The sequence below is a fragment of the Siniperca chuatsi genome, linkage group LG13 (genome assembly GCF_020085105.1).
Source record: "Siniperca chuatsi isolate FFG_IHB_CAS linkage group LG13, ASM2008510v1, whole genome shotgun sequence".
NCBI lineage: Eukaryota > Metazoa > Chordata > Actinopteri > Centrarchiformes > Sinipercidae > Siniperca > Siniperca chuatsi.
The window spans coordinates 24,677,661-24,689,744 of record NC_058054.1 but is presented as its reverse complement, the minus strand read 5'-3'; the positions used below and the strand labels follow the sequence as shown (position 1 = coordinate 24,689,744).

At 37.1% G+C, this 12,084-nt stretch overlaps 1 protein-coding gene across 11 annotated transcripts in view; it reads left to right on the top strand.

Annotated features, from left to right (window-relative positions):
• Positions 1–12,084, top strand: part of astn1 (astrotactin 1) — a 439,680-nt gene that overhangs the window by 256,322 nt on the left and 171,274 nt on the right. For all 11 annotated transcript variants that reach the window (XM_044219839.1, XM_044219838.1, XM_044219836.1 and 8 more), the window contains one exon: positions 5,214–5,318. In XM_044219839.1, the coding sequence (XP_044075774.1) occupies positions 5,214–5,318 (105 nt within the window). The remainder of the gene's footprint in view (positions 1–5,213; positions 5,319–12,084) is intronic.

Sequence of the window (12,084 nt, the reverse complement as noted above, 5' to 3'; positions counted from 1 at the left end):
ATGTTTGAATGCCAGAAAGCCACAACTTTAACAAATAGGAGAAGCCAGCGATATTACAGATTCCTTGAAGACACAACCTACTCCTGAATATGTATCACAAATAGGTCCCTAACACATCTTCTCTTCTGTACCATGCCAACAAATCTCTAACCTTCACTTGGGATAATAATAGAGATGCTTTTCTTCATTCCACTTTTGTCATTTACATCTCCCCTTTTCACACGATACTTATCGTCTTCCGTTCCCCTCTTTCATGTATGTGGTTTCAGGAAATGTGTCTCAGTCACAAGCATTCAGGTACCTTCTGTATGTGCTTGTGAACACAGTGGGGGCAGTCATCTGATGTATGGCTGTAATCCCACCACTGCAGCATGACATAGTTGTCAGTTGCCATGGGAGACGAGTTGATTTATATTCTGCAGCTCTGCTTATGGCCCGATTTAAGTGATGTTAATGTAAAAGGCCTGATCCTGCATTCTTATACAATAATGAGGGGGTCTTGCCACTAATTTGAATAAATGAAGACTTTTACTAGCTTGGGTTTCATAATTTGATGTTAAAAAACTATGTTTGTAATGAGAAAATCATTTTATGCTTACAGACATAACCAAAGGCGAAGGGAGTGAGCTTGTATATTCACTCCAAGTCATGTTCACTTCATGTTGCATCTATAATTGATCTGTTAAAAAAGAGGCTGATTGGTCCTTTAATGCTAATGACTTAGAACAGCTAGGTCTCTCCCACTGTGGTGCATGATGAATGTTTCCTCTTTTTCATGTTTCCCATTGCAGTTTCATTTACATGTCTATATGTTGTGCTTTATCTGCCACTGACTATTTGTTGCCATGAATAAGATGACAGGTCACTGGAGCAAGATGCATACATAACGTTTGATGGGCAGTGCAGTGCATCAAAATGAAAAATATGCGTACATGGATAACTTCTTCAGGCAGAGGAGATTATTGATTACTGGCATTATTGATTTCAGTAGGGGATAGGATTGGTAAATAAAACTAAATCAATATACATAATATATTGAGCTTTAAAGGAACACTGCATTAAAACAACATTAAATATGACAGTATTACCTTTAGCTTCACTGAATTGAGTATTTTAAGTGGTGTGTTAAATCTTAAGAAGACTGGGATCTGCAGTGATAAAAAAAACAGTGAAACAAACAACAATTCCAGTAATTCAACTGTTAAAAAGCAATGCATCATTAAGAACACTGGTGTACCGTTCATGGAAGCTATCTCTGAATCGTCTACACTCGCTTTGCCCTCCGTTAATGATCTAGACAATGTCAATTACAAAATTGAGAATGGCACTGATTGCACCTGTTGGGTTTAATCATCATCTGGTAAACAAAAAGCACCATGGAGAAATGCAGAATCTGTAATGATCCAGAAAAAGAAATGCCGAAAACTGAGCACAGATGGCGAAAAACAAAACTTCAAATTCACCTTGACATATTTAAAGAGAAATTCAATATTTACAATTTAGATCTGAGAAGGACTAGGCAATCCTTCCTCTCCAGGATTGTCAGCAGCAATGCCAATAATGCACATACTCTTCTTAGTATCATTGATAGGCTGATCAATCCCCCCACACCAATTGCATCTGAACTCCTTTCCACTGAGAAATTAAATGAGTTTGCTGACTCCCTCAGTAATAAAATTCAAGGTATTAGATCAGCCATTAAAAGTTCAATGTCATGAAAGCATTTTTATTTCAATCTACAATAACATGGAAGGAATATAGTAAAAATGGAAAGATTTCATGCTATTAACTACAGAACTCTGGAAGAAAAAAGTGAAGCATCTCAAGCCGTCCACCTGCTTTCTTGATGCTCTACCAACAAGCTTCAAAATGTTTTTAGCTGTTTGGCAACAGATTTACTGCAGATAGTGAATAGCTCTCTGTCATCAGCCTGAAGCCTTGAAAACTGCAGTCATCAAGCCTCCTCTAAAAATGAGTAGTCTGGATATAGCTGTGATTACCAACTGCAGACCAATCATACCCTCCTTTTTAAGTAAAATATAAGTTGTCTATCAGCAACTAAGTAACTTTTTAACCTCAATGTTTTGATAAGTTTCAATCTGGATATCGTCCCAACCACAGTACTGAGACAGCTCTCATTAAGGTTCCGAATAATATTAGTTTAAAAACTGATTCAGGCAAGATTTCAGTTTCAGTCTTATTAGATCGCAGTGCTGCTTTTTACACAGTTGATCATACAATACCACTGGAAAGACTGGAAAACTGGATTGGGCTCTCAGGCACATTGCTAAAGTGGTTCAAGTCATATCTTCAGTACAAGAAAAATTTTGTCTCAATTGGAAATTTTGGCACAAAGAAGGAAGGCTGAAAGTTAGCGCTCATCTCAACTCTCTGAAAACCAAAAGCCAAGTCAGAAATCTTGGTGTAATCTTGGACTCATAGTTAACCTTTAACAGCCATGTCAGATCAGTTACAGTCTGCATGCTACCATCTTAAAAACATAACATAGGATTAATGTCCAGGAAGGGTTTAGAGAAACTAATCCCTGCTTTCATTTATAGCAGGTTAGATTACTGTAATGGTCTTTTCTCAGGTCTCTCTCAAAAATACTTCACCGCATTCAGACTGATGCTGCTAACAAAGACCAAGAAAAGTGAACACATCACACTCTTCACTGATTTATGTACAAGTACTGCTACTTGTCTATAAATCTCTCAATGACTTGGGACCAGTATACATCTCTGACTGTCTTTTACCATATGTACCCTCTCAGTCTCTCAGATCATCGGATAGAGGGCTGCTAAATGTTCCCAACATGGTGCAAACCAAACATGGAGAAGCAGCATTTAATCACTGTGCACCACAGAGGTGAAACAAACTTCCAGAGCATATTAGACTTGCACCAACTTTGACCACCTTTAAATCCAGGTCAAATGTTCTGCGCTACCTTTGACTGAACCTTAAATACTCATCATGAACCATCTTGCCCTCCCATCCTGTATTTATGTCTGTTCTTGACATTAGAATTTCCTTTTTAAAATGATTCTATTCTTTTAATTTGGATTTTAATGTTTTTGTGCTGTTTTCTAAGTTTTTTATGTTTAAATTTTATTATGTTAAGCACTTTGAATTGCCTTTGTGCATGAAATGTGCTATACAAATGAACTTGCCTTGCCTTGCCTAAGGTTGGGGTTTAATGGCATTTTATCAAATCTGAATTGAGTATCGAACCAAAGTCTTTCCAATCCCTTGTCAAATCCATTTGCGTTCATTTGAATGGCAGCCTAATTACTGTTCACAGCCCGTAGATACATGAGATGAGCAATATAAATGTACATCCACACCTTATTTAGCATGCCGCTTGCAAGGCTAGCATGGCCATGCTAGTGGATTGCAATGTCAGTCGGTCGGTGATCCTTTGACACTTCCTCTAGCACCACCAGCAGGTCAAAGTTTTCACTTATCCTTTGAAATGTTTCAACATCTACCAGATGGATTGGCACACATTTGGCACAGACATTCATGGTTCCCAGATGATGAATTAGATTATGGCTGACATACAGTTTTGAGTGAACTGTCTAAGCAGTTGTTGGATGGATGGTTCATTTTTGAAAAACCAAACAGTCTATGTTTGGTTTTTGTTTGTCATTATATTGGAGATCAGTGCTGGCTAAAAATGAGAAGCCTCCTATCTGAATGTACTGTATATTGCTAATATAATAATAATATAAAGAGCAAGGAGAGAGCAAAGAGATTTGATAAGAGATTGGTTGGCCTTGGAGCAAAGCAAACAATCAAACAAATCAATCTGGAACCAGATGTAGTTGAAAGACAATTAATCACCAACAATTTTGATAATCAATTAGTCATCATATATCAAGCAAAAATAACAAACATTAACTAATTCCAGTGTCTCAAATATAAGAATTTATCTGCTTTATATTGCTGCATATTGAATAGATTTAAGCTTTGGAGTGTTGGTCAGACAAAGCAAGCAGTTTTACTTTTGACTTTGTGATGGACATTATTTGCAATTTTTTGATGCATCATACAGTAGACTGCACTTGAACAAATAATCATCTATGAAAATAATAATTAAATGCAGCCTTATTGACTTTTTGGCTAAGCAGGTTTCTTTCAAAAATTGTTGTGTCTGATTGAGTCTAGGTTGTGACAATAATTTAGTTATTCCTAATTATGCATAAATTATGCCCTTCTCGTTGTCAAAGTGGGACATTTTATAGGTGATAAAAAATTAATACCCTGAATACACAGACTATTGTCCTTTTTGTAAATTAAGAGTTATAATGCTATTGTACAGTCTCACAGTTTTCTTATTTTTTGATCACTTCATGATCTCTGTGATTCAATCACATACTGTGCTAATTAATATAAAAGTGAATGAATGAAGATTCTGGAAAATTATTGAAAAAACTTTTGAGGCACTAAGGATCATGAATAAGTTTCATTTTATATTTATTGTTTTTATTAGACATGATGAACAGCAATGAGGTGTCAAAACCTCTCAGATACAGACTCTGCTCTGTTTTCATTATAAATGCATTGTTCTACTTGGTTGTGTACATCATCTAAATGTGATCATTTTCAGTGTAATTAGTGAACTTTATTCTCCAAAGAGAGCACGTTGCAGAAACTGACAAAAATTGATTTTAGCTTTAACAGAATTCCCTGAGAGGGAAAAGTTGGAGGTATCTTGTGTATGACATTGATAAGAAAATACTCAAATGTTTAATATAAATGTGCTGTATATTCAAGTGAGATGATGACCTTCACAATAATCAAACACCGAAGACTTCAGCCTGTCTTCTACCACATGACAATTTCTGAATAGATTTTACGTTCATGTTGCCATTTCTTTGTTTTTTTCTGGTGAGGGTGAGCTGAAAATCGGGCTCCACTTTGATCTAACACCGGATACTTTGCTTGCTTCTCTCTCCTGTCATGTAATGTAAGATTAATATTTATGAAATATTATTCCTGATTCTTCAGGTAAAGTAAACAACAATGAGATTTAGGGCCACCCTTTGATCTAGCACTGAAGACTGCAATCTCCTCCACTATATGAGTAAATAACACATTAATATTACAGTTTTTCTGTAAGGTTGTTCAGGTGTGGTGGTGAACTACCCTGAGCCGTGCTTTAATCTAGCACCAAAGACTGCATCCATATTAATAAATGTGTTTTTTTGCAGGCATGGTGAACTACAGTGAGGTGTCTGGCTACCCCCTTGTTCAGCATTGGAGTCTTCGCTCTGTGCTGTACCATGTCAAACTCAATCAGTGGGTCCTCTCTCAAGGTAAATCACTTTGCGCTTCTGGCAATTAATTATATATATCATTTGTTATTACTGATTGTTTATTTATGCTTGAGGAGACCATGCTCGGGTCTCTGTGGCATAAACTCTCACGTTCTCCGCGGAGAAAAACAACTCTGTCAGCTATCAATTATTTATCACATTGTAATTATTATGACACATCAAGGTTAGCTGCTCATCATAACAGCTTGGGTACTTTATTTAATTTTCATTTTTGATCAGTTATGTAATTAACAGGCAGACTGTCCTCTTTTGATTAGGCTAGCAAGTATTCTTATCATGCGCTTAAAGATACTGCAGTGACATCTTTACTCATCTTTCAATGCCAAACTTATTTTAGCTGTTTTGAGATTTCTAAATCTGTTCTTATCAGCAGCAGAAGCAGTTTTGTGGTAATAAAGTTTTTGAACATATAAAGACCATCACCACAGGGCGCACTGTTGGCAATTTTGTAATCTGGTGCTAAAAGGTTCAAGTTGGGTCCATTATATCAAATTAAACCCTTGTTGATACAGTCAATTATGGACTGATTGTGGTGGTGCTGTTCAGCTGCAGTGCTCGGAGAGAACCCTGAAAGGCAATAAAGAGGTGAGGGTTAAATTCCCTTTAATCACAAATTACCTAAATGTCACTTCAAAAGGGCACACACTAAACAGCTGCTCAACAGACACAACCAAACAAGAGGGACACGGAGCTGTAAGACACAGTGCCTACTGACTATTATAATTACAACCTCAACTCCTTTGTTAATTGTATAATAACTAATAATAACTTTTAATATCCAATAGATCCAGAGGCGCACATAGTCCTGGGGTGCTTATGAAGACAGATGTATCAACAGTAAATGAAAATAAACCTGTATAAACAATAACAGCAACAACAGGAAAGCTGCTCTGGATAGCAAAGGTTTTCAGTAGTTCACATAAATAGGTGACCTTTCCAGGGAGCATCCAAACCCTGAGCCTCATAATCAGGTGCTAAAGTGAGGTTACTGCATCACAGAGCAAATGAAAACACATAGCCGTTACAGCTAGTACCTGAAGGAAGTGACGTCCTGTTTACTTAGTATTAAATAGAACATCCTTAAACAGATTTATAGATTTATATAATGGCAGCTAGGGCAGATGTGGGAATGTGATGAGTGATGATTCAAGAGTGATGGGACATGCCATCACCTGTGTCAAAAACAAATTCATGTTGACAGAGCATTGTTCTGTAGATCTGTTGTCATCAACAACTTTCAAACTATTTTCCCCAGCACTTTGCTGTATATTTCTTTACAAATCCGCAAGTTTTTTTAAAATTTTGATTTCAGCATCTTATACAGGGCAATACAGTTTCAATACAATGCCACAAGAATAACATGTCAGTTATTCTTCATCCAGTTTCCAGCTGCCTTCATATACTTCCAGCAATAAATACATCGAAATAAATTAAGTAGGATAGGAGTACAGTACATGTACAGTATGTACAGGATTCCCTTGCTTAATAAATGTTTAAATAAATACAAGAATAACACAACATGATTCCTTGGAAAATGAGTACAAGATAAACTGGAAGCCACTTATTAATATAATTTAATTTAAAATAGCAAAAAAACAAACATAGGAATAGTTGGCCAAACACGATTTTTATATTACTCCATGTCATACATTTCTGCAATATAGCTTGGTTTACTACACACCCTACAATGTTGCAAAATGTACATTTACAGAAGAGATTTCTTAGAATTAGGGTACATCCACACTAAGCTGGTTGAAGATGTAAACATTTCAGCTCTCCGTCCAGACCAAAACAACTTTTTTCTCCCACCAAAACAGAGCTTTGGAGTCTCCAGAGTGTGTAAATCTTAAAACGCAGGCATGGTCTTTCAGTCTGTCCACTCAGGGTTGTGGGCTGTGTGCGCCAGTAAATGGACTGTACTTATATAGTGCCTTTCTAGTCTTTTCCGACTACTCAAAGCGCTTCAACTACTTATCACATTCACACACATTCATACACTGATGGCAGGTGCCATCAGTTCAATGAAAGTAAATCATTCACACACACTCACACACTGAAGGAACAGCCCTCGGGAGCAATTTGGGGTTCAGTGTCTTGCCCAAGGACACTTCGACATGTGAGCTGGGGGAAGCCGGGATCGAACCGATTGGTAGACGACCCGCTCTACCACTAAGCCACAGTTGCCCCTAAAGTTAAGAAGACAGTCTTTAGTCTCTTCTCACTTTCTTCGTGATTGTTCATTTTAAATGTCAATATAGCCCAACACACAGTGTAGTTGTTATAAAACTGGATTCATGATGATTTTGCCAGACAATGTCACGACCATAAAATATTGATTTGGTCTGTCGGTTTTGTTGTTTGTAAACTGAAAAGATGCGGTGTTTCTCTTTGGGCACAGGTCTTTACAAAAATGACCTGGAAACGCTAGTGTGGACGCAAGTCATTTTCACACAAAAAAGGATAGACGGCTTAATGTAGACATAGTCTTATATTTTCTGTGGGATACAGAGACCACACAGATTCCCTTTTTTCTTTTTCTTTTTTTTTTTTTACAAATTCTGCCATTGTCAGTGTTTTCAAAATCAGTCATTAATTCAAAAACACCCTGTTTTCTGTTTGGAGTTATTATTTCAGCATACTTTCTACCAGACCAGTAACAGTCATCAGCTTTGGCCTGCATTTTCCAGAACTTTAAATCCCCAACTTTGCATTTCTTACAGAGATCCCTCATTCCTAACTGCTAGTACTGCTTTATTTAGATTATACATCTGTGATACCAAGTATTGTAATATTGAGTTAGCATAGATGACTGCATGACTATTGTCTGTAGTTATTTTTCCCTTAAGTTTTAAGGTTACTCTTCAAGAGAAACCACATGGCTCTGGCAGCACATCTCTTCTTACTATATAATTATTTCCTTGTGCATAATTTTGCTCTGATGCTTTATATTTAATTTTCCATTTGGTATTGTGAAAACAAACAAACAAATCAAGTTTAACTCATGACACAAGGAAGAAAAAGACATATTGCAAATAAACACTACGAAGGTCTGACTTTCTCATTTTCATATGTGCTTTTATTTTAGTCTTTTCTAGACGTCTTTTTAGACTTTTGTTATATAACTATACTGTGTGTTCCCTTATGAACCAGCACTGGTGGTTTATAAACAATAAATTATTATAAATGGTAGAATTGGCCTATTGTTACACCAGTGATTTAGGCAACAGGCATACATTTAAACAGAAGCCCAGATACAGTATGTGCTCACTTAAAAACTGACAGTCACCTTAAGGATCTCTTATTTTTTCATTCTCTCACATTGTCATCATTTTGTAAAATCAAAAAGTTACTGAATGTACAGGGGCTTTTTGGTTAGATATTATATGTCACATGCAAATATGATGACAGATATTAAGACAGATACAAGTGGATAGATTGATGATAGATAGAGACGAGGTCAGCATACAGAAATATGTCTTTCATTAAATTTTCCTTGTCTTTTCCCTGTCTCTCTGATAGCCTGTCATATATCACAAAGCTTTGTATCCATAGCAAGACCAAGGCATTCTGACAGCGCTTGCCATGGAAACTTCACAAAATAAGATAACTGTGGATAGGTATTTAGTCAAGCAGTATTTCTTCTGAAGGCTGTTCCTGGCTGCTGACACATTGGGGATTATACAGAATATTTCCTGATGGGTTTCTCAGTACTAAATGTATTATTCTAGGAAAATATATCTGCCTTTTTTCTTTTTATTTGCCTCATTACATAACTTGGGTTGTTTTGTTGGCAGTATTTCAGGGTAAAGTAAAATCCATCATAAATAGTTTCCATTTTGATAAGTGCAGCCACCGTACTGTACAGCCATGACACCTCTAATGCATTTCCAATGGTGCTGCTGTGGTTTGAAAGTGGCTTCTACGTCTGCTGAGGATACAGTTTCTATTTTCCCTTCACTCAGAAGCGACTCGGCAGCCTCTGTCTTTTTTACTTCCATTTCCCACTTTAGCTCATCATATTTCAACAGCCACTGGAGGGGTGAGGCTACTGATTTTTACATCTGATAGCAAAGTCCCCATCGCTCATCCTCACTGCGCTCTCTGTCTCTCACTTCAGTGGCCTCCTAATTTAATTTTAGAGGAGAAGTAAGAGCGAGCGGAGCGCGAGTGCTGAGATATTAATACTGCTTCTCCTGGAAATGATAATGATAAATTGCTATTGCACTCGTGTTTGCTGAGAGAAAATCCCAGGAAGCACATGGTCATTTTGTTATTTTGTGGAAAATGTATCATATCGAACATGCTTTCTCATGGACTTTATTTGCTGGTTCAGTCGGTGAATTCACTAAAATTAGTGGGGACATGTTCTTTGCTTGTTTTCAATTAAGTCACCACCTTACCCTAAGAATCCACAGTCTTCTTGACAGAGTTATCTACACTGGTTTGTAGAAGTCCGTTTGTCATTTCAGCTTTGGTCTCTCATAGGACACAAAGTCCCTAAGGGAGATTTGCTGTCTAAATTAGCTATAAAAAGAATCTTTAACCCTGAGGTTTTTACTGCCACTTATCCTGGTCTAAATAAGGAGGAAAAAACTCATCTTTAACCTTTGAGTTGTTCTGACGTCTCCCTGCAACACAGCAGAGGATGGTGTTGTCATATCCAGTCAGAAATTAGGCTACATGTGACCCAAGTGATGTATCTTACCCATTTTTGCTGATTAAAACTCAGCAGGTTGTTTTTTTGAAGACTTTTTAGAATTTAAAAAATTATAGTAGTTCAAGGTGCTTCTTGTCAAAATAAAATACTTAAACACTCATTTTGCAAAGAAAAACTCTTATAGCCATTGCAAAAAACAATTACTAATCAACATAGCATATTCAACCCAATACAATCCCATCCATACATGGTGCAACCCATGACATCATTGGTGATGTCAGCAAGAGCATAAAAGCAAGAAGTGTTTGGTTGCCACTCTCTTTTTAACTCCTGAGAAAGCATGGTGAACATAGTAAGCCCCAGCAGGTTACTCTGGCCATTATTAGCTGATACTTAATTTGTGACCGATGTCAAACATACCATGAATTTCTCTGAGTGAAATACAACTTATAGTATAGCAAGGGAAAAATAACTAAGCAAATAAAGAGTGCAGAACAAAGAGGCAGATTGTAACATGAAAGTTCTCGCATTCTGTTTGAAACTGTGGATGCTCAAAGCTTATAGGACAGTGTACTGTACTATGTGCCTAAGTCTCCCATGCTGCATTATTTATTCATTCACACCAAATGTTGTCTTGATCAGGTATTCTAATTCTGATCCTTCATCAGATATTATGAAACAGCCTCTAAGTTGTATTTTTACCTGAACTCAGCTACTATACACACAACACTCCTGAAATTGTTTTAACATCAAGAGGATTTCACTGTGTGGGAGTATGGTGAGATTATTAATGTTTTTATTTGTTAATTTTTTTCATGTGAGCCTGTGCTAGTTCATGTCCATATGTGGCCACTGTGGATAATCAGCACTCCTTGGTTGAAAGGGTTCATGAATAGTAAGCAGCTGGCTCAGATGTCCACTAAACCCGCTTAAGACCCTTAGTGCCAGACGCCTGACAGAAACTGCCACTTCACCCAATAATTTCAAATACCTATTTGCAGTTAATAAAGTGAGGAAAAACCAGGATTTAAAAGGATAACGGAAATCTTTAATACTCAACTTTGCCCTGAAGTTTGCTGCTGCCAGAAATCACATTGACGGCATGTCGTTATCAGACTCACATTGATTATTGTAATTATTCTAATTATAAGATGATGGCCATAAAATATAACTTTGTTATTATCAAAAACATGACTGACGGTAATTAAGCTTTACTTCATCGTCATATTGACATGTCATTTGATTCAGTCTCTAGACCACTGACTAAGACAATTTTATACAAAAATTTTAATTACTCTCTCTCTGTCCACCATTTTGGTCCAAACTGAAATAACTCAACAACTATTAGCGATTCCCACTGAATTTGGTATTCATTCATGCTATGCAGGGCTTTGGAGTTGGCCTTACGGTGGTATGACGAGACAGACTCCTCGGACAACCCAGGCATTTTCAGAGGATTGGTGGATTTTGTTGCCTCCCTAGACAGTGTGCTGGAGGAGCACCTAAGACAGCTAACTTACCGTTTTTAAAGGCATGTCAAAGATGGTACAAAATGAGCTGTTGGACTGCATGCTGTCACTGCTAAAGGATTACATTCTGGAGGAAGTAAAGAGCGCTGATTTTATCGCCATTCAAACAGACGAGACGCCTGACATTTCCACCCACTGCCAGCTGTTGCTTGTGCTAAGCTACATCAACATAACAGTATCATCCAACAGGGGTTTTTCGAGTTCATTACCAACCGCCAACACCATCGCTACAGCACTTTTGGAGAGGCTGAGCACCATACTCCCAAATAGACAATGAATAACCAGGTATCAAGCAGACGTAGTCAAACTCTGACTGGTAGTGTAGATGTGATGTTCAGCCCCATTGTGTGTTTTTGTGCTATTTGCATAGTTGCCTTTTTAAAACAAATCTCCAATTATTCCATGTGTGAGACGTCAGTTGATATTTACAAGATTATTTATGCTATTATTTTGGGTATTTCCTTTTGTTAACTGTTTTGTATCGGTTATCAGGGACCCCACAATTCATTTTTTAGTATAATTCAAATGTATTCACTTGTGAGAGAGTTTTGAAGCAGAA